We start from the raw sequence: 21,188 nt of genomic DNA on the forward strand, positions 1-21,188 counted from the left end.
CTGCAAATTTCAGAAACGGACCCTTTACTGACACTGGGAGGACCATCTAAATATGGTGATGCCAGAAACTGAGAACAGTAGCCTCTTTTTTATTTATTTGGCCGCACCGGGTCTTAGTTAAGACATGCAGGATCTTTAGTTACAGCATGTGGGGTCTAGTTCCCTGCTGCTGCTGCTAAGTCACTTCAGTAGTGTCCAACTCTGTACAACCCCATAGACGGCAGCCCACCAGGCTGCCCCATCCCTGGGATTCTCCAGGCAAGAACACTGGAGTGGGTTGCCATTTCCTTCTCCAGTGCATGACAGTGAAAAGTGAAAGTGAAGTCACTCATTCGTGCCCGACTCTCAGCGACCCCATGGACTGCAGCCTTCCAGGCTCCTCCGTCCATAGGATTTTCCAGGCAAGAGTACTGGAGTGGGGTGCCACTGCCCAGGGATCAAACTCGGGCCCTCCGCCCTGGGAGCACAGTCTTAGCCACTGGACCACCAGGGAAGTCCCCAGGAGGCTCTTTTTTAAGTAAAGATTTGCACACTGCTGAAGAGGGCCATCGCAGGCCCATAGAACTCCCCTTTCCCACCCCAGGCCCCATCTTATCATTAACTCTCAGGGTTTCCTGCAGGTTTTAGCTACTGGAAGAGAAGAGAAGATACTTGAGGCTCTGGGGTCACTGCTTTCTACCAGGTCCTTGTCGTGTTTAGTTGCTCAGTCCTGTCTGACTCTTTGCAACCCCATGGACTGTAACCCACCAGGCTCCTCTGTCCATGGGGATTCTCCAGGCAAGAATACTGGAGTGGGTCTCCACACCCTCCTCCAGGGGATCATCCCAACCCAGCCAGGGATCGAACCCAGGTCTCCCGCATTACAGGTATATTCTTTACCGTCTGAGCCACCAGGGAAGCCCATGGGTATCGATGCCCACATGAGCAAGTGCTATGGTCCAGGTTACTCAGACCAGGGCTTCCCGGACACAGGGCTCACCCTTGGGAGCTAAGAGGTGGTACCAGCAGCCGGGGCACCCTGAAGTCACCAGGCCGATACATGAACTGTCAGCTGCTCAACACTCACTCCTGAAGACTGTACATATGACCATCTGCCTCTGGCTCTACACCAGGGGCTCAGCAAAATGAGGACCACCTCCCAGAACTCAGGGCAAAGTGAAGCATCTTAGTAGAAAGATATTTGGAACTGTCATTTTCTGATGGAACGGAGGGCTCTCCCCAGACTCAGGCCGTTGCATGGCAAAGATTTCCCTGAATCAAACATGCTGAAGGTCAGGGTCAGAGCAGAGCCACGCTGCCATCTAGTGCGCACGTGCGTCTGACGACAGCCGCCACATCAGAAAACCAAACCAGCCTCAACCCACGGATGGAATGCCTGGGACGCCCTCCAGCGGTACCCATGGGCTGCGTCCTCTACACTACAGGACCTCGGACCAGAGTCGGCCAGAGTGGCCTGTGGTGGTGACATTCCGCACAGAGCAGACTCATGAGAACAGGCACGGGGTCAGGGCCAGCTGCTGATGCTACAAACAAGTGCGAGGTGACCTGTCCCCTAATGCCGCCCCGCCCTGCACCTGGAGGCTGAGAGCTGCCATCAGAGGCCAACTCAGGCCCTCTACTCTCTGAAGCTTGTGACGCCCTCAGGCACGAGCTTCAGTCAGGCTCTAGAAGGCCATAGCCACACCCTCCTGCCACACAGAGCTCTGCCAACATCTTTACAACTGCTTACAGGTTCGAATTCACTCAAAAACACCCACCCCTCTGGACTTCCCTGAAGGTCCGGTGCCTAGGACCCTGCACTCACCATGCAGGGGGCCTGGGTTCAATCCCCAGTCAAGGAACCAGATCCCACATCAGGAACATCTGACATTTACTGAGCTCGGGGGCGGGTCAAGCGCTGTCCCAACCCTAGATGAGCTCTGCTGCCGTCCTCACAAGCCTCCTGCGGTGTGCCCCCAGGAATGGGAACCAGGAAGCAGCAGAGCCCGACTCAAACCCAGGCAGGAGCCTGCCTGCCGGTAACCTCCATGCCACGTGGCTTCTCCAACCCCGAGGCACCTTCACCACTTCTGGGCAACACAGCTCAAGGGCTGCTAACAGCTCCAAGGACAACAGTGCCCAGGGACTGGCTCCCACAAGGATGGCCCAGTCCCAAGCACACGTGGCCTCACGGAGGGCCTTGAGGATCAAGAAGTCACCCCGGAGCTTCAATCTCAAGTCGGTCCTGGCAGGAGGCGATCTGGCAGAGGCCCAGCAAAGCCCCAGGAGGCACAATCACGGCCACCAGCAATGAGGGCCGAGATGACCACCCTCTCCCTGAACTCAGCAGGGCTCAGTCCTCACCCCATGGGGCCAGGACTGGCCTCGGCCAATCACTTCACTGCTCCAGGCCTCCATGTTACAGAACCACGTCTATCCCTCCTCTGTGTGGTGCAGGGGAAAATAAGAAATACTGTGAAATCTTTTCCAGAAGAGCGAGCCTTAGGACAGACATCAGTGTCAAGCTCACACCCAAAATGCCTGGCCCATGGACCAGGCACATGGGTCACAGAGCGAGGCTGGAAAAGCTCCATCACTGCATCTATAGTCCAAGTGTATCAACCCTCCCACGCCAATCACAGGCCCACACGGTCTACATTTGTTTCATGAGACTCTCTCTTTCCACTGCCCCTGCCTCACACATGAGGATAAACAACTCACCCAGGGATGCACAGGCAGCAAAGCCAGGCCAGCCCTTGGCCCCTGGGCTGCTCTGACGGATGCCCAGAGCTGGGGCCACGCCCAGGGCAAAAGAAGAGCAGTCTCGGAAGATGCCCACTGTGTCCTCTAACAGGGGACTGTGCTCATGGCTCCTGAGGGTCCCTCAGCCCCAAAGCTCTGCAACCAGAAGAGGTCCCTGATCGGGAAGTAGAGAGTCCCAGAAGTCCTGCTCTACCGTTTCTTCCTTCCCCATGTGGGGCTCAGCTTCCTGCCCCTGCCTGGGTCACTGTACAGCTGGTGCATCTTGGTCCCTGGTACCCTCCAGGTTTAAGGAAATAAAAAGGCTCAACCCACTCCCACACAGGGTGCAAAGCTCAGACTCAAAGTAAGAGATGAGGGCTTCCCTGGTGGCCCAGTGGTTAAGAATCCGCCTTGTAACGCAGGGGACACCGATTTGCTACCTGGTCTGTGAAAATCCCCCACACCACAGACCAACGAAACCCATGCGCCCACAACTATTGAGCCTGTGCACCTAGAGCCCACGCTCCACAACAAGAGGAGCCACCGAAATGAGAAGCCTGCTCACAGCAACCAAGAGTAGCCTCCACTCACTGCAACTACAGAAAGCCCTCACGTAGCAATGAAGACCCAGCGCAGTCAAACATAAATCAATAATTTTAAAAATACTTTTTAAAAAGAGATCAGAAATGGCAATGTTGGAGGCCTTGGAGGAACTTCTGTGAAAAAATCTGGAAAACAGTCTGCAGAGGATAAACATCAGAAAACTTCATGTGGGCATGAAGTCACCAGAGCAGTGGTCGGGCACTTCTTATTGAATGCTCAGAACACTGCCCATCACATGTAACACACTAATGTAGCCAATACACATGGCTGGACGTGAGGAATATTAAAGAAAGGAAGGAAGAATCATTTACTTGTAGGCTTAAGAGAAGATTCGGCTCTGGACTCTCCTGATGGCCCAGTGGTTAAGACTCCACCTGCTAATGCAGGGGTCACGGGTTCAATCCCTGGCCCAGGAAGATCCCTCATGCTGCGGAGCAGCTGAGCTCATGCACCTCAGCTATTGAGCCCACACACCCTGGAGCCCCTACTCTGCAACAAGAGAAGCTATTGCAATGAGAAACCTGTGCACTGCCAATAGAGGAGCAGCCCCGGCTCGCCACAACTAGAGAAAGCTCAAGAGCAGCAGTGAAGACCCAGCACGGCCAAAAGTAAGTTAATTAATTAATTTAAAAAAACATTAAGCTCCTTCTGGCTCCTTCTCTCCCATGGATCACAAGTCACTGGCTGGGGAGACGGGAGGTCATAGTAAAGCCGTTTTCCTCCCCATCTTGCTGGTCCCACCCTGCAGCTGCCCACACCCTGACCCAATATATCAGGCAGAAATCACAAGGAATGATCCCCTGCAGGGGTAGCACATGCAGGGCACTTGAGGGGACCCTGACTCACATTCACGCCAAAGTCTGGGGACGTGGAACTCCAGATGGCCCCAATGCTCGCAGCCGCCAACATGGCCTCCACGGCATGCGCGCTGTTGGGCAAGTAGCCTGTGGAGAGGACACAGGGAGAACGCTTGGTCAGGGTGTGAGGATGCAGACTTCCAAACGCACCTCCCAGAGCCAGGCGGGAGTGGGGAGAGGGGCTGGCTGTGAACGGCTCACAGAGCAGGGCCAGGCCCACCCCACCCACCTGGATAGCTCCTGCTCGGATGCTGCAATCACCTGCTGCCAGCCTGACCGCTTCCTGCCATCACCCCCTCCAACCCATTCCGATCAGTGACCCCTACAAGATCCGGTCTGGTCTCTTCTCCCTCCGCTCTGGCACTCACTCTGGGCTCAGTCATAATAGGCTGCCTACAGTTCTTCAGTTGTTTGAAGCACCTGCTGCCTCAGGGCCTTTGCATAGGTTGCATGAGCTGTCTAGACACTCCCACCCACACCAGCCCTCCCTACTGGGCACACACTCATCCTTCAGCGCTGAATGCAAACGAAACTCCCTCAGGTAAGCCTTCTCCAAGGGCACTCCATGAACTCAGGTGCCCTGGCCAGTCACCCATAAAGCATGCCATATTTCTCCCTTGCCAGATTTACCATAATAATCACCTAAGGAAAATCATAACTGGCAACTTATAACTGGTTCTCTTGCGAGGGCTGGGACTTTGACTGTCTTGCTCTCTAGTTTACCAAATGCCTTCTGTCACACCCTGCAGATCAAGGCCCTGTGGCCGGCTGGTGGGTGGATGTTTGGATGGAGGGAGGAGAGGAGAGGCTGTAGGGGAATGAAGACAGAGCAGAGACATATACAAGCCTGAAAGGGGCTCAGACCCGTCTTCAAGCAGGAGGCTGGGCTTCTACAGTAATAGAGGCAGAGAACCTTTATAACCAAAGAGACTATGATCGATTAAACAGATTGTCTTAAATGCTCCAGAGGAAAGGATCTGTGCCCAAAGCAGCCAGGAGTAGAAGGGCCAGGGCCTCCCCCAAGCATGGCTCCCTGGTTATACAAAAACCCTCTCTGCTTCAGCACCCCAGGCGCCCTGGACAGCTCTCCCCCTGCTCCTCCTCCCGCAGCTCTGAATTGCCTATTTGACAACAGTGGTGGGAACTTCCGTTTCTATGCATTCACCGTATCTCCCAGGCTGGGTGCCCCAGGGACATGAGCCCTACATCGCTCACTCAGTACCCAGGCTCCACCCAGCCCTGGCACATGGCAGACCCGTTGACAGGCATCTGCTGCTGAGGAAAGAGCTGGCTGTGAATGCAACTGACGTGTCTCCACCGTGCCACTGCCTGAGGCAGGGTGAGACTCACCACCCAGGGAGGTTGTGTGACCCTGCTGGCTCTGACACATGGCCAAGAGATACCCAATCCACAGATGAGGAAGAGTCGTGAGCAGCTCTAACTTTATCCACAAAGCTCTCCAAGGATTTCCCCACGCAAGCCCCTCTGCACTGAGGCTTCCTCACACTCGCTTCTGGGAAGCACAGTCCCCAGTCCTGGTAACTGTCATCTGGTCAAATCAGTACTCTAGCTGCGACACTCAAGAAGCAGGGTGGCTGAGGGGGGTGGGGTGCCACCCAGGACCAGCCTGATGTTGAGGAGCCAAGAACAAGGGAGCAGGTGTCCCCCAAAAAAGCATGGCCAAGAGGTGCCCCCATATACCCTGTTTTCTGTTTCTCCTTCTCAGAAGTATTTGCTTCAAAGGGAGATTTTTTTTTTAAATAAAAATAGGAGGGAAGAAAAATCACTGGAGGGTAGAAGAGCCTCTTGAGTTCCTTTTCTAGGCAGATTAAACTAGAGCGAGAAAAACCCAAGATATTGTGGTTTCAACACAAATGCCTGCTCTGACCCAGTACTCTCACGCAGTCATCCAATGAAATACTCATTCTACGCTACTGTGTGCCAGGCCCCCCGTGGACTGAGGTGGGGCCGTGAACAGAAGACAAAGCCGCGTCCTCTAGTCCCGGAGGAGGACCGACAGACAGACATGTGCACACACACACATACAAATAATCCCGTGATTTCAGGGAGCCAGTAAGGCGACAACTGTAAATGAGGTGCAGAGAGAGTGGCAGTGGATTTCTGCACAGGATGGCAGGGCCGGCCTCTGGGCAGAGACCTCAGTGAACCAGGGCAAACCCTTGGATCTACAGGGGAACACTCCATCCAGGGCTGAGACAGGCCCAGTCAGCTAACACTTAGTGAGTGCTCACTGCACACCCGGCTCCATCATCTGAGAAGGAGTCTCAGGGTCCAGCCCTTTCACATGGCTTACCCCAGGGTAAGGTCACCCTCTCTGCAAACACACGCCAAGCGCCAACTTTCAGTGAGACCCCTGGGAGAGGGGAGGTGGGTAATGGTTATATCAACATGCCCAGTGGCTTCTCCTGCTGACACCCTGGCCTGTGGTCCTGGTCCCATGACCCTTGGGGGCAGGGAGGGCAGCCTCACAGCTGGACCCCCCCCCCCCAGGCCTCGTGGACTTTAGAGCCAAACAGAGGAGACTGATGATCAAATAATCACAAAAACCGAACAGAAAATTACTTGGGTTGGCCAAAAAGTTCGTTCGGGTTTTTCTGTAAGCCGTTTGGCCAACCCAATACCAATGACACATTCTCTGAAGACAGAGGATGAGATGCCGACAGAGGGTCCAATGGGGGCAACCCAGGGGCTTCCCTGAGTGACTCCTGAGGGTCCAACGGGGGCAACCAGGGGGCTTCCCTGAGTGACACTATTTGCAGGTAAAGTTACAGGCCAGTGGGAGGAGGCTGGCTCCCCACAAAGGATCTGCTGGACACTTCGGAGGACAGCAGTCAGGGAAGGACTGAGGAAAGGTGAGGGTGTGAGGAGGCAGGGAAGGAAGCAAGAATGCAAGGCCTGTGCAGACCTGCCCCTGGGGGCAGCAGGAGCTAGTGAGCTTCGGAGCAGGGGACAGACACCCTCAATGCCACAGGGGTTGGTGCCTTGAGCGAAGCCGTGTGGCCGTGTGGCCAGAGGACAGAGAAGCTCTCTCTTTGGGTTTAAGAATGAGATCTGATGTCTGATCCTGGAAGGAACAACTTAAACACTGACCCCAGCATCACAGCAAAAAGCACAAAGAACCCCAGCTGGCTGTGGACTGGAAATTGTCCCTGGACGCCTCCTCATTACTGGCCCCACCCGGGATGCTGGAGGATGGGCAGGACTGAGAAGGCCCACCTGACTTCTCCACCCAGGAGACATTCTGTACAACCAGTCAGGTCAGCCTCTCTGCCGCCCCATTTAAGATGAAGAAACTCGAGGTCCAGGGGAGGAGGAAGTTCTCGTTCAAATCCACAGGCCCAAAGGCAGCACCAAGTACAAAAAGAAAGCCACCTGACTCCAGGGAGCCTGGTACCCTCGAAGCTGCTAAACAGATTCTCACCAGGAAGGACTACATGGGAGAAGCCACGCTGAGTGAGAAAACCCTGGTGGGGATCCCCAGGGACAGTGTGGCCACCTGCCTGGCATGAGGAAGCTGGGGCCCAGCGGTCCCACTCCTATGCTGTAGCACCAAACAGTTACAATCGATTGTTTAACAGATCTGTGATGAGATGTCCTGGCCATGAAATTTCATGCCTCATTATTAAGTAACTTGGGGATTTCCATGGCGGTCTAGCAGTTAGGACTCCACTCTTTTGCTGCTGAGGGCCCAAGTTCAAGCCCTGGTCAGGGATCTAAGAACCCACAAGCAGCATGGCCCAAAAATAAAAAAATAAAAGTTAACTCCTTATTTAAAATAATCTCCAGAGGCCAAGTATTTTCACATACTTTATGTTAACAACCTTGTGAACTGAAGCTGTCTGCATGCATGCATGCTAAGTCACTTCAGTTGTGTCCGACTCTTCGCAACCCTAATGGACTATAGCCCTCCAGGCCCCTCTGTACATGGGATTCTCCAGGCAAGAATACTGGAGCAGGTTGCCATTTCCTTCTCCCGGGGATTAAACCTGAGTCTCTTGCATCTCCTACAATGGCAGATGAGTTCTTTACCACTAGCACCACCTGGGAAGCCCGCTCATTTAAATCAACAACCAGTTTTTTATAATGAAATTCTTTCCACATTAAAAAAAAACGAATTGGTGAATTTTCTCCCCTGGACCTTGGTTTTTCATCTGGGAAACGAGCAGGTTGGTGGCACCACCCGTGACATCTGTGCGGCGGAGGAAATCTGTCAGGTGAGTCTCCACTGATAAAACTCCCTCTGCTGGGTTTTCGGGATCAGTCTACAGTTATGTCAATACAAGCAGCAGAAATCACAGCCTGGAAACGACCCTCCAAAATTCCTCCGAAAACCAGTGCGTTGGAGGTGGGCAGACGCAGAAAATGCAGCAGCCAGCTTTTCCCAGCCTTGGAAGAGTCAGTGGTAAAGAACCCAGCTGCCAATGAAGGACACATGAGACTCAGGTTCGATCCCTGAGTCACGAAGATCCCCTGGAGAAGGAAATGGCAACCTACTCCAAAATTTTTGCCTGGAGAAACCCATAGACATAGAGGAGCCTGGCAGGCTACCGTCCATGGGGTTGCAGAGAGTTAGACATGACTGAGCATGCACGCAACTGATGAACTCTCTGGCTTGTGTTTCATTTAAGGACTACATTTTGGAACCTCCCTGGCAGTCCAGTGGCTAAGACTCAGTGCTCCCAAAGCAAGGGGCCCAGGTTCAGTCCCTGGTTAGGGAACTAGATTCCACATGCCACAAGTAAGAGTTTATACACTACAACTAAAGATCCTATGCATCACAGCTAAGAGTGGGCACAGTCCCATAAATAAAAAAATTTTTTTAAAAAAAGGACCATGTTTCATTAAAAAAAAAAAATACATAGCTGTGAACACTGGCTCCCACTCAGCATGAAGACACGCTCACGCTGGGGCTGAGAGCTGAGGACCCTCACAGCCCAGCTCACTCCCGCCAGGCCATACTTTCAGTGATTTGTGCAGCACACATAAACACAAGGCCACGGGCAACCTGACCCAGCTCCACCGCATTTCTTCCCAGCCACTCCCCTGTTCCCACAGTGACAGGAGCCAGAAATACCCACCAACGACCCGGTCTCCTCTCCTCACGCCCATCTTCCTCATCGCTGCTGCAAACAAAGCCACCTGCTGCCGCAACTCTTCAAAAGTCACCTTCGCAATCTCCTCCTTGCCTTCCCCTGGGAACAGCAGAGGGATAGGTCATCCATGGACTGTCCTCTAAAGAGAGGCTCTGATCTTCGAAAAAGACACATGCACCCCAATGTGCTTAGTAGCACCATTTACAATAGCCAGGACATGGAAGCAAGCTAGATGTCCATCGACTCGTGAATGTATAAAGAAGATGTGGTATGTATACACAATGAAATATTACTCTGCCATAAAAAAGAACAAATTAGAGTCGGTTCCAGTGAGGTGGATGAACCTAGAGCCTGTTATACATTGTGAAATAAGTCAGAAAAAGAAAAACAAATATACTATATTAATACATATGTACAGAATCTAGAAAAACAATATCGATGAACCTATTTGCAGGGAAGGAAAAGAGATGCAGATGCAGAGAATGGACTTGCAGACACAGCAGGGAAGCGAGAGCGTGAGGCGAATGGAGAAGGAAGCATCAACATATATACACTATCGGGTGTAAGATGGACAGCTGGTGAGAAGTGACTGTGTAGCACACGGAGGCCAGTCTGGCACTGTGATGACCTGGAGGGATGGGATGGGGGAAGGGGAGGGAGGCAAGGAAGGAAGGGGATGTATGTAGAATCATGGCTGATTTGTGTTGTCGTATTTCAGAAACCACCTCGACATGGTAAAAAAATATTTTTTTAGTTTAAAAAAAACAAAAAAAGATTCTAGGGAATTCCATGGTGGTCCACTGGTTAGGGCTCTATGCTTCCACTGCAGGGGGCTTGGGGCTGATCCCTGGTTAGGGAACTAAGATCCCACACTGCACACAACCAAAAAACAAAATAAATTTTTTAAAAGAGAGAGAGAGATTCTGAGTCACAGACATGGTTGAAACTCACACCTGTACAAATACAGGTTAGAAAACATGCCTGGGAGACGTTACACAGAGGCAGAGAATGCAAAACAAGATACAGATTTACCCAACGTTATGGAAAAGAAAAGCTGTGGGAAAGGGCACCTCTGAGACACATGCTCAGAATATGCCATTTAAAAATTTCTTTTTTTAATATTGGCAATGCTTTTATAAAGTGAAGAATTCAAAAAAAAATAAAAATTAAAAAATAAATAAATAAAATAAAGTGAAGAATTCTTTGATCAGGTTGTGATTTTTTTAATATATATAACTTTCCAAGGGCTGGGGGAGGAAAAGGGGAAATCAATGTTGAGTGGGTACAGAGTCTCAGTGAGAAAGTTCCAGAGATTTACTGCATGGCAATGTGAATATATTTAACACCACTGAACTGGACACTCAAAAAATGGTTAAGATGGTGAAGTTACTATTTTATGTTCTCATCACACACGTGTACACACACACACACACATAAAACCCAAAGGTCCCAAGATATTGTTTGGAAATAAGGTATCAGATTCTGAATGCTTCAGAACCGGGACTTCCCTGCCAGTCCAGTGGTTAGAACTCCACGCTTCCAGGGCAGAGGGCCAGGGTTCGACCCCTGGTCCAGGAACTAAGATCTCTAATGTCACCTGGTGCAGCCAAAAAATTAAAACAAAAAACACACACTAAGAGAGGAAAACCTGAGCAGCTGCTGGGACTCACGTGCGACGTAAAGGGCCACTCGGTCGTTTTCTTTGTGTTGCAGGAGGTTTTCTGCGTAGTTGAGGCGACTGCCTTTGAACCACTCAGGCACGTCGGCGATCCCTTTGGAAGTGTCCACGACCTAGAGGGACAATGGCAAACCAAGACACACATGCACGAGAGGGTAACACCAAGGATGCGCACGAGGGACTCCGCATCCCAGGAAGCCAACTAACCAACCAGCCCAAGCGACACTAGATCGTTTTATGGACAGAACGCTGACCTGGCCCAAAGTCTGGAAAGTGAAAATAGAAATGAATCCGGTACAGTGTCCCTGACAGCTGCTGAAAGATCTTCAGCATTCTCACCAAGGGAAAAAAAAAAAGGTACCTGTGTGAGGTGATGACTGTGTCAATTACCTTGGTAATCATTCCACAAGATATATATATATATATATTAAGTCATCACATGTACACTTGAAATACATAATTATACACAGCAATTATTCCTCGCTAATGTTAAAAAAAATTAATGCCAACGGAAAACACCATCCCCACTAATTTACTCCATCAACAATTATTAAGCTCCTACTTTATGAAAGATGCTGATGAGAGAAAGTAAATAAGACAGACATGGCAGCCACCCAGCGTTCCAGGTGTAACCAGGAGCATGGCAACCAGGGGGTCAAAGTGCAGGGCCTACCTGACCCTCCCACCACAGCTTTCAGAAAGCAGGATCCCTGCCTCTGTACTCAGGGGCTGGAACGTTGGTTTTCTTCCCCAAGTGCCTACAGATGAACCTTTCAGAATGGCTCACCTCACAATGAAACCAACAACATAACAAATGATTATCTGAATAACAGAGTTCCCAGTCCCTGGATAGTTATTGAGCATAAAGAGCTTGGATTTTTCCTCTAAAATCCAGGTTAAGAACATCCCTGGTGGTCCAGTGGTTAAGACTGAGCTTCTACTGCAGTGGGCGGAACGGGTTTGATCCCTGGTCAGGGAACTAAGATCCCACATGCTGCACCGCCAAAAATAAAATCCAAGTTAACAACAAAACTGAGAGTTTAAAAAACAATTATGTGAATGCATGTAGCATCGTTGAAAATTTTGTGTTGTGTGTATTTTACCACAACTCTAACAATTTTTATTAAAACAAAAACAAAGTGATGCCCTACTCTTAGAATCACTCAGAGTGGCAAGACAGGGCCTGGGATCCATGCTCACTGGAGGGCTCCAAGTCTGCAGAGTACCCATGAGGTCCTTGACCCCAAAACAATCCCCCAGCAATTCTCTGAGGCAATGACTTTTTCCCACTGTTGTGAGGATTTAAAATAAGATAGGATTTAGTCTTCCCCCAAATTAACACTTCATCTTGAATCATAACCACGATCCCCCCAAATTAATGATTTTGCAATGTAGAAAAGAATGTGTAAGTGAAATTTCTACTTACCTCATCATACATGCATGAGAAGACAATTCCACTGAATTTCCAGAACTCTGCCCAGAAGTCTGAATACGACTCAACTGACCAATGATACAAGTCATCATAATTTTCTGGGGAAAAAAAAGACATATAGCTCAGATAAATCTTAGGAGGAAACTTAGTTCAATGACAAGATGGAGTTACATGTGTCTGAAGGCTTCAAAGGCATCTGATGAGAAAGGATCTTGGGAGAGCAGGGCACCTTAGTCTTTGCTGAAGCAAACCCACCACTGCTAGTCCCCTAAAAGAACCAAAGCAATGAGGCAGCTGATTTTTCATCTTAACCAGCATGCCTAAGACCATGGACTCTGGACCCAGAAGGCCTGGGTTCAAATCCCAGCTCGGCCATTTGTTAGCTGTGAGGCTTCAGGCAAGCTCTGTAAGTCCTATGTCTCTGTTTCCCCATCTGTGAAATGGAAATGATTAATAACAACCTGCTTCTCAGGGCAAATATGAGGATTTCAATGAGGCCGGGTATAAAATACTTAGGGGCTTCCCAGGTGGTACTAGTGGTAAAGAATCTACCTGCCAATGCTGGAGATGCACATTTGATCCCTGGGTCGGGAAGATTTCCTGGAGGAGGGCATGGCAACACACTCCAGTATTCCTGCCTGGAGAATCCCATGGACAGAGGAAGCTGGCAGCCTACAGCCCACAGAGTCACAAAGAATTGGACACGACACTTTGGCCACCTCATGCGAAGAGCTGACTCATTGGAAAAGACTCTGGTGCTGGGAGGGATTGGGGGCAGGAGAAGAAGGGGACGACCGAGGATGAGATGGCTGGATGGCATCACTAACTCGATGAACGCGAGTCTGAGTGAACTCCAGGAGTTGGTGATGGACAGGGAGGCCTGGCATGCTGCAGTTCATGGGGTCGCAAAGAGTCGGACACGACTGAGCGACTGAACTGAACTGAACTGAAAGTGACTTAACACATTATTATACCCTACAAACTCAGAAAACCTAAATAGATTTGAAAATTCTGTCCAGTACTGGAAGCTTGCCAATGACTCTTCATGCCAAGACAACGCTATGGGGATTTTTTTGTATTATTTACTTATTCTGATTTTTGAGTGCTACAGTCACAGGATTCAAAATTACAAAGTAAATAAAAGATTACATGGTTAAAGAGAAAAAAAAAAAAAATGCCTCCCTCTCTCTTACCCCCACAACCCTCTAACTTTTCTGGTCCAGAGGTAACCAGTCATAGCGATTTTTCTGTGTGTGACCTTGCAGATTTTATGTGTCAGCAAATACATCCCTCTGCCTCCCACTTTTACACAAATGGAGGCACGTTCTTCTCAGCAGGTTCTAATCCTGGAACCATGGGCAAGTCCAGTCCCCTTTGGCCTTTTTAATCTCAGTATGTTTCCAGCAGGACTTAAAATTCATCCACCAGCGCCCCCAGGGATGATAACCGTCCAGCAGGAAGCTGACCAACAAGTCAAGTTCTCTCACTGCATCACTCAACTACAGCTTTCATCATCCTCACTGGGGGTGTACCCAGAGGATGACACATAGTGATCCCTGCCTTTAGCAGTGTCCCTCCTCCATGTGGCATCCAGTTTTTCTTTAAAAGAGTTCTTTTTTTTTTTTTTTTTTGGCTGCACCAGATCTTAGTTATGGCAGTGGGATCTAGTACCCTGACCAGGGATCGAACCTGAGGCCCTGGCATTGGAAGCTCAGTCCTAGCCATGGGACCACCAGGGAAGTCCCAGCATCCAGCATTTATTTGTTCTCGGTCATGCTGGACGTGGGAGCCGGAAGAAGAGAGCAATCGCTGAGAGCCAGAGTGGCAGGGGCAGGGGGCTAGGACCAGGGAGGAAGCCAAGAGCCCAGGCCATGGGGCATCTCTGGCAGCAGAAATCAGAACAAAGGGGGAAGAGTCAGCATAGCTGTGATGAGGGGAAGGGGGGTGCCTTAGAGCTCTGAGTTCAAGAAAGAGAAGCTGCTGTCCCAGCAATGAAGCCTGCCCGTCCTCCAGACCCTATAAGAGAACCTCCCCCGAGCCCTGCCCTATATCTACTCAAGCCAGGAGCCACAGTCCAGGTCGATCAAGCTCACAGGGAAAGACGCCAGGGATGGTTGCATCTGGGAGCCTGGAGCCAGCCCTGATTCTCAACACAGTGCTTGGGGACCTCAGACAGGCCACGCTGTCTCTCTGGGACTGTTTCTCCAGAGTGTCATCTGGAAATGGGCTGGAGACAGCCCCGGGTCCTATAGTGCAGGGTTAACCTGGCCCCCAGGGCCAGGCTGGATGACTGGCTTCGAACCTCAGCTCTTGTCACTTACTAGACAGTGACCTTGGGCTGGCTGCTTCACCTCTCTGAGCCTCAGCGTCCTCACCTGTGACACAGGGACAACTGCAGAGAGCATGCTGCTCAGACACTGGCTTCAGGGCCGACCACCCGGGTGCAAGTCCTGCCGCTCTCTAAACTGGCTGATGTCACCCAAGTCATTAATCTTCTCTCGGCCTCTGTCTCTTCCAAGTAAGATAATGGTACTTATCGTGGGGTCACTGCAAGGACTAAGAACAGTGCTTGTCAGAGAGGAGGGCCCAAGCTTGTTACCCTGAGCATCACTCATGACACAAGACGGGCCTCCTGGCCACACCACACGAGCTCAGACAAGGAGACAGAGATGAAAAAGCACATGTTAGCAGGAGCCTGCTGCCATGTTCCCCATCAAGGGAGGCAGTGCCAGGCCCAGGGCGCTTCTCCAGCAGCAGAGCCTCTGGAAGGCCTGGGGGAAACCGCACTAGACAAACAGGCCCTGCAGGTCCTCCCTCTCCCAGGCTTTTTTTTTTTTTAATCATCTTGGTCCTCACAAATTGCAAAGAGCTCTGGCACCAAACCAACCACCCCCCGCCCAGGCTGACACAAGAGATGGAGCTGGAGCTTCAAACGCAGGCCTCCCCTGAAGACCTTGATAGCCCATCACAAACTGCATCCCCAACAGCATCTAGCAGGGTGGAGGAATGTAACCAGCCTGTCGACCCAGGAGCTGGAGGTCACAACGCCATCTCAACTTCACAATGACCCATGGAAAAGTGGGTGGAGTTTGTGCCCAACTCTCCCACCGTCCACAACTCTCCAGTCAAGCAGGGACTCCGGGGCTTCTGTTCGCACACATACACCCCAACCTGGGCTCAGAGGCTATGATCCAGACAGCTGAGTGACCAACCACAGGCATGTCTCATTCAGTCTGCACGATGCTCAGAAAGAAACAAAAGCAGCTGATACTAAATTTGGGTTTCCGAATGAAATTCAGAATTTCTGACTTCTCCCAAGAAGACAGGCATCTTGATTGTGGGAGCTGGCCAACAGGTGTCCTCTCCCTGCCCCCGGCTGAGCCAGGCTGATCCAACGAACCAACCAGCTGTTACGGAAATGACCGAGTGCCTTGTGAGGCTGTGTCAGAAGGTCATAAGGGCACTGCATTTCTTGCTGTCATGATCACCTGCTCTGCAAGAAGCCAGTGACCACGCTGGGAGGACACTCAAGCAGTCCTAGGTGGCAAGTAGCACAGGCCTGCTGCCCACAACCAGCAATGACTCACTGCCACGTGGGCCAGCCCCTGAATAGTGTGGCTGCCAGCCCCGGTCCAGCCTTCAGATGAGAACAGGTAGACACAGCCTTCAGAGACCCAGAGCTAGAACTGTCCAGTTAAGCCCCTCCCAGAAGCCCGGCCCGTGGAAACAGAGATAATAAACGTCTACTGTCGTTTACTGTCACTAAGTCCTGGGGTGATTTGCAATGAAGCAACAGGCAGCAGTCACACAACACGGTGACAAACAGCTAAACAGGTAACAGCCGCCCCACCCGGCCCTTCACACACATGTGAGAGGCAACCTAATACCGCAGCTCAGGGCACTGACTCCAGCCCTACTGGTCCCTGCTCCGAGACCTCAGCCAAGACTCTAAGCCTCCAGCTTCTCAGCTGAGAACCTTGATTAAAGCCCCATCTATCTGGCCAGATTACTGAGGAATAAGTTAGTTAATCCATGTAAAGTTCCCAAATGAGGCCTGGCGTGTAGGAAGGGCTCACTAAACATTCACTGTTAACTAATATCTCATCACCTGCCTGGTCCCTGCAGGCCTCTGAGTTTGTAAGCCCCGCTTACAAACTGGCTTCTTCACTGGCTTCTTCCTCCCCACCTGTGAGAATTCTGACCCGCCTACACCTTTCACATCTCAGCTCAAGGTCCTGTCAGCCCCCTTTAGCAGCATCCTAATAGCCCCGGAACTCAGAAGGTGTGCAGCACATGCCCCTACACCCGCTGCTCAGCGCTGCTACCTTTGTGAGAGCCTCCTCCCCACAAAGACACTTGAGCTGTTTGAGAATGGAGACCAAGCCTTCTTTGTGTTGGCCAGTTTTCCCCCAGATGTTGGCATGCAGAGATGAGTTGCAGTTTGTGATGTAAAGACACTTGGCCCAGTCCTCCCGAAGAGCATGTATTGGGACTTCCCTGGTGGTCCAGTGGCTAAGGCTCTGGGCTCCCAATGCAAGGGGACAGGGTTCGACCCCTGGTCAGGGAACTAGATCCCACATGCTGCAACACAGAACGAAGACCCCACGTGCTGCAGCTAAAAGACCTGCTGCTGCTGCTGCTAATTGCTTCAGTCGTGTCCGACTCTGTGCGACCCCAGAGACGGCAGCCCACCAGGCTCCTCTGTCCCTCAGATTCTCCAGGCAAGAATACTGGAGTGGGCTGCCATTTCCTTCTCCAATGCATGAAAGTGAAAAGTGAAAGTGAAGTTGTGCCCGACTCTTAGCGACCCCATGGACTGCAGCCTACCAGGCTCCTCCATCCATGGGATTTTCCAGGCAAGAGCACTGGAGTGGGGTGCCATTGCCTTCTCTGAAAAGACCTAGCACAGTCAAATAAATATATATATATATATATATTTTTTTTAATGGCTCTGTATAAAAAGCAAAAAGTAATGCGTACCATAAAGCTGGTGGCCTCCCCTAATGACCGAGAGCTGGTACATGCAGTATGCCCCCTGGGGCCTTGCAAACAAGGCCAAGTGTCACAGGCACATGTGCTGGGCTGGGGCTGCAGGCTGCCCCCAAGGTCTGCACCCAGAGGACCCCAAGGTCTAGGTGGGCATGCTGTGGATTCCCAGATGACCTCTGCTGGAAGCCATGACGAGAGCCAACCAACCTACGGTTCTGGTCCTGGAAGAGACTGCATAGTTCCAGGGAGGCCCTGCCCCTCCAAAACACAAGGATAGAATTCTCCCACTGACACCGGTCTTGAGGGGCTGGGGAATGCCCCCCAACTCATCCCATCTCAGGGTTGCAGTAGGGCTGAGCCAGCCTGTGAGGAAGCATCCCTTGCTCTCTCCCTACAGCCAGACAAGAGCATTGCTCAGTGCTGCCCACCAGCCACACACCAGCCACCGCTGATGGCACAGACAACACAAGTTCAAGGCTGCTGTGTTTAAGCAAATAAGAAGGCTCACAAATAGGGGATTCCCTAATGGTCCAGTGGGTACGACTCCATGCTTCCACTGCAGGGGGCACAGGTTCAATCCCTGGTCAGGAAACGAAGATCCCACATGCCTCATAGACCAAAAATAAAAAAACATGCTCACAACTAAATGAAAAGGCAAGACAGGTTAAAAGTCCAAATTACATGCAATTGGAGAGAGAGAAAAAGAAAGTGGTCAAAGAGAATAATCAGAGAAGACAGCGTTTGAGTTGGCTCCTAAAGCAAAGCCCAAAATGTCCAGGGCCAGGCCTGTGGAAAGGAGAGAAGCAGGGTGGGTTAACCATCAGGAGTAGAAGAGGAGGAAGAGAAAAAAAAACCAAGGTCTACAGCACTCCCAGACCAAGAGAGGAGCCCCACTCAGCTCAGCTGGTGCCGCTTGTGGGGACATGAACCCATCATCACGGGCCAGTGGGTTTGCCAAAGAAGCTGGAAATCTTGCTTTTCCTATGCAGTCTCTCAAGGAGACTGCAACTCAGTGTGAGAAGCCCAAACTAAGTCTGCAGGTTCACCCTGGCCAGCAGGCCACCAGTCCCAGCCTTGAAGGGCAGACAGGAGTTGGGCAGACAGTCTGGGGGCTACTGGTGCCTGCCAGTGTCTGCTCAGCCACCCCCACTGGCCAGGTGTGGCACAGCGCTCAGCCTGATTGCCCTCACGCCCACCCAATGATGTCGGTCCTCTCATTATGCCCATTTTACAGATGAGGGAAACCAAGGCTCAGGAGATCTGGTGACTTCCCTCTGACCACACAGCTAGTAAGTGGCAGAGCCAGTTCAGGATCCCGGCAGTGAGGTGACAGCTCAGCCTCAGGCATCTCACAGGACTGCCCTTCTGTGAAATCATTTTTGTAAAGCGTCAGGAAGAACAGCTGGCAGAAGAAAAAGAGACATGGAATCAAGGCACAGAAACACAAAAACAGGATGTGGTTCTACTCCTGGCTCTTGGTGGGAATCAAGTCTGTGCCCCAGGGAGTTGCCTGGCGGTCCAGTGGTTGGAACTCTGTGCTCTCACTGCCGAGGGCCCAGGTTCAATCCCTGGAGGGGGAACTAAGATCCCAGAAGCCGTGCAGTGTAACCAAAAAGAAACAACTCTGTCCCCCAATCCAACACACATTAACTTACCAACTATTACCTGAAAAAAAGGCCTAGAGAGTAATAAGCCACACCTGTCTCCAGTGAGCAGGCAGCAAGGAGAAGGAGGGAGCTGGATGAGCAAGGGAAAGGGCTACCTGTGGAAGCTATGACGCCCACTGTGCTGTGGAGGACATGGAAGCTGCCAGGTGGCAGAATGTGCAAATCCATGGTCAACAAGGAGCCATTGTGAGTCTCAGAGCCCAGGTGTGGCCAACCAGACCTTCGCTTCAAGGCTGCTCAGGCAAAGCCCGCAGGCAGCAGGTACTAGAGAGAAGAGAAGCAGGAAAGAGGAAAACCAGCCAGGGTTCAGGGAAGAGGAAACCAGGGCCCTCAAGGAGATGCGGGCACTGGGGTGGAAAGGGGACCATGCTGGAAGGCAGACGACCCAAGTCTCCATTCCTGTGGGGCTCCCTGAGGACAGTGATGCCACCAACAGAAACACAGGAGTCCCTGCAGCCGGCAGAGGGGCGAGATGCGGGGGAAAGGGTCACAATGAGATGAAAAATCGTTGAGGGGAGGGTGCAGGAAGTAGGTGGACAGCCAGGTAGAGCTGAGGGAACGCTTCTCACTCAGAAAAGGGCCATCTCACACAGGTGGCTCCTGAGGCCAGGGAGGGAGCTGGAAGGGGGGTACTGGGCTAGGTTCGGTTTGGGGCTAGGTGTGTAAGCACATAAAGGGAAGGAGTTCCACCCCAATCCCAGAGACAGCCTCCTGCCTGAGCATCATCCATCTCCTCGATGCCCAGAATCCAGGCTGGCCTCTAGCAGGGTCAGCCTGGCGGGGCAGGGGGAGGTGGGGGGGGGGGCGCCGTGAGGGGTCAGCACCAGGTAATGTGGCTGCCAAGTGACCCATCCCTCAACAGAAGGGAGGAGCTAAGGGTCAAAGAAGACCTGGGTCAGAGAGACAGAAGCCCCCGGTGTGGGAGGGCAAGAATCCAGGGAGCACTCCTCACAGGTAGGAATGCCTAACAAGGGATCTCTCAGTCCACAGGGGTTCCAAGACCAGAGGGGCTACCCTAGCAGAGAGATGGATACTGCAAAGAAGAGGAGACTGGCCCCCCGACAAGAGAGGAAGTGACACCCCGCACAGACACGCGGGCCAAACCCCACAGTTAGAAGATGTCCCACCCCCTAAGGACGGGTCCCACCCCCTAGGGAGGGGGGGCCCCCTGTTCAGTGGCTCCTCCAACCCCCAGAGGCGGGAAGATGAAAATCAGGAGGCCATTCCAATAATTAAGATGGGCCCTGACCCCAACGTCCAGGAAAAGGGGGGCTCCCGGGACTCCAGGAGCAGTGTCTCTCTGCCAAGTGGTCCCTCGGACGGCCAAGGGAGGAGCCCGATTTCTGAAAGCCCCTGGTCCAGCCAAGAGGTGGCCGGAGAGCCCCCCAGGACGCGCACCCCGCGCTCACCCAGTGCCAGGCCGCAGGCGGCGCCCACGGCCGCCCGAAAGCGGTCCATCTGCGTGTTCTTCTTGCTGTCAGGCTCCCACATCACCTGGCACTCTAGGATCTCCTCCCGCCCGGCTCGCGGTTCTTTGGACATGGCTGCGGCGCGGCAGGCCGGCGGGAAGGCCGGGGCTACTCGGGAGACCGGGATCAGGCCGGGGACCGAGCCGGGGGCGGCGGCAGAGGCCGGGGAGCGGGACCCCGGGTGAACGGCAAGGCGGACGTGGAGCAACTGCACGCGGACCAGCCGCCCCTCCCGGACTCCCAGCGAGCCCCGCCCCACAAAGCTCCCGGCCGCCGAAGGCCCCGCCTCTCCCGAATGTAACCCTCCGCGGGCGCCGCGCCTCGAAAAGGAGTGCTGCCGCTGCTCCGGGACTACAACCTGCGCACGCCCACCCGGTGGTGCTGCGCAGGCGCGTTGTGCTCGGCTCCCCAGCTTCACCTGGAGCGCGAAGGGGTTAAACCAGGGCCGGAAGGCGAGGTAGAGACCGCAGGCTCGTTCATCTGTTCTTTCGTTCTCGATTGGTTTTTTTTTTTTTCCTTTTTTTTTTTGGTCCTACCCGTATTTACCGAGCACCTGCTGGGTACCGAGCACTGTGCAGGCTTTGCAGATACATCACCGAGCGAAGCGTAATTCCTGCCCTCAGTCAACAAGAGATAAGGGGTGGGGGACAGGTGTGGG

General features: G+C 52.3%; 1 protein-coding gene across 4 annotated transcripts in view; it reads right to left on the reverse strand.

The window, feature by feature from the left end:
* AACS (acetoacetyl-CoA synthetase) overlaps positions 1–20,706 on the reverse strand; it is a 53,601-nt gene extending 32,895 nt beyond the window's left edge. For all 4 annotated transcript variants that reach the window (XM_068989681.1, XM_068989679.1, XM_068989680.1 and 1 more), the window contains exons 1-5: positions 20,471–20,706; positions 12,400–12,503; positions 10,966–11,086; positions 9,281–9,394; positions 4,171–4,268 (exon numbers count right to left, since the gene is read on the reverse strand). In XM_068989681.1, the coding sequence (XP_068845782.1) occupies positions 4,171–4,268; positions 9,281–9,394; positions 10,966–11,086; positions 12,400–12,503; positions 20,471–20,603 (570 nt within the window). In that variant the 5' untranslated portion in view covers positions 20,604–20,706. The remainder of the gene's footprint in view (positions 1–4,170; positions 4,269–9,280; positions 9,395–10,965; positions 11,087–12,399; positions 12,504–20,470) is intronic.
* Between the last annotated feature and the right edge of the window lie 482 nt (positions 20,707–21,188).

This window comes from Capricornis sumatraensis, chromosome 17 (genome assembly GCF_032405125.1).
Source record: "Capricornis sumatraensis isolate serow.1 chromosome 17, serow.2, whole genome shotgun sequence".
Classification (NCBI taxonomy): Eukaryota; Metazoa; Chordata; class Mammalia; order Artiodactyla; family Bovidae; genus Capricornis; species Capricornis sumatraensis.